Below are 1,888 nucleotides of genomic sequence, written 5' to 3' on the forward strand. Positions count from 1 at the left end.
AGATCCGAGTCGTAACATTCCAGCTTCGCTCGTTCCCTTCGTTCAACCCCTTACTTAACTAGGTGGTGCATTCGACACGGGAGTACCTTGGAAACAAGATTCTCAGACTCGATAAGGTGTTGGTTACTTCCGACATCAGTTCTCTAGCTACACCAACTCCAACTCCGACCCAAATCCCTTTTCTCAAGGCATGACAGCGAAGTAATTATATCAATTTTGCGATTCCGCGATAACTCGTCATAATGGCTATTGGTAGAGAAGGAAATGTTAAATGGGTAGATGTAAGTTAACCAGTTTTATTTACGTCGTGAATGGGAATGCGACCGGCGACTAGAATGGATATCGATCGAATATGGCTTCAAAAATTTCGAACCTTCAAAGTTGCGATAAAGTTCGAAGCTTTAGCTGAAAGAGGCATCAGCCCACATGAAGACGGAATCTTCGGATGCTCGACACTGCGCCGAATCAGAATCATGGTTTAAACTAAGCAGGGAACGAGAAGGGAAAGAGAAGAGAAAGGCGAACTCTAATAATTCAGCTGTTCTTCGTAGCTAACAGTATTGTCCGTTTTATAGGGTCTTCGAGGCTTCGCATCCACTCTGGTGGTTTTAACTCATATCGCTAGAGCTTTCGATGGCGACCTTTTTCTTCCTGCTACTCATAACGGCTCAGCACCGCGGCCTATGCAACTACCTTTCCTACGAATCCTAGTTCAGGGCCGTATCGGTGTCACTATCTTCGCTTTTGTTACTGGCTATGTCTGTGCTCTTAAACCTATCAAACTGTACCGACAGAATAACCAAGATGCCGCCTTCACATCTATCGCCAAGTCCGCCCTCCGCCGTGTTCCTCGATTGGTTATACCCTGTGGTCTCGCAACTGTCATCATTTGGATAATGGCGAATCTAGGAATGTTTTTGGTCGCAAAGCAGAGTGACTGTTGGTGGTGTGGTAAGACCGCACCTGATCGCCAAGCGAACGTGTTCCTGTCTGTTAAACACTTGATTGAAAACATTATTTCAACGTGGACAAGAGGTCGAAACGCGTACGATGGCAATCAATGGACATTATTGCCATTGCTGAAAGGAAGCATGGAAGTTTATACCTTTATTGTTGCCACAGCCTATATTCGACCTCAGTTCAGGATGGTTTTGAGTTTGATGATGTATGCCTATTTTTGGATGGCGTCTGACTGTACGTTCTCAGTTCTTCTATACTTTACTTCAAAGCTAATTATATCGCAGCGGCTTTTGGGATGCAGTTCTTCTGGGGTGTATTCCTCTGTGACTTGCAAAACCATCCTCCTGCCACCGAGTGGCTTGCTCGTCGACCAAAGGTCTCGCAAGTTTTGGCTGCGATCTTCTTGTTTTTGGGTCTCTACGTTGCCTCGTATCCTGAAGGACACCCAGAATGGGCGGCTTGGTCACGATACCAATTCGAAGTTTTGAAGCGCATCCTTCCCAAGGACCCCGATTTCCCTCGATTCGCTTCCGGAATTGGCTTGGAATTGATTACCTTAGGTTTACATTTCAGCCCGGCTCTACGTGACATCATGTCGAGCAAATATTTGCTTTGGTTTGGCAAGCAGTCCTTCGCCGTTTATCTTTTACACGGTCCTCTCCTTCGCAGTGTTCTTTGCTGGATGGTTTATGGAATCCATGTGCCCCCGCCTATCACCAATGACAAGGGTGAAACGATTCAAGGCACACTCATGTTCCCGAGCGGGTGGCGTCTCATAGTCGCCCTACCATTTTGGATCCCTCTAAATTACGGCGCCGCAATGCTTTGGACAGGCTATGTCGACCCTTGGTGTGCGACTTTGACCGAGAAAATTGTGGGCAAAGTTATGTTGGCACGCGACGAGAAGGGTGCTCTCTTACCGCAATAG

General features: G+C 46.8%; 1 protein-coding gene across 1 annotated transcript; it reads left to right on the forward strand.

The window, feature by feature from the left end:
• Positions 1-242: 242 nt before the first annotated feature.
• Positions 243-1,888, forward strand: GL218_08518 (uncharacterized protein; the record flags this gene model as incomplete). Its single annotated transcript, XM_033585322.1, has 3 exons — positions 243-281; positions 576-1,194; positions 1,245-1,888. 3 exons carry the CDS (start codon positions 243-245, stop codon positions 1,886-1,888), a joined length of 1,302 nt encoding a protein of 433 aa, XP_033440479.1.

The sequence above is a fragment of the Daldinia childiae genome (genome assembly GCF_008694065.1).
Source record: "Daldinia childiae strain JS-1345 chromosome Unknown Scaffold13, whole genome shotgun sequence".
NCBI lineage: Eukaryota > Fungi > Ascomycota > Sordariomycetes > Xylariales > Hypoxylaceae > Daldinia > Daldinia childiae.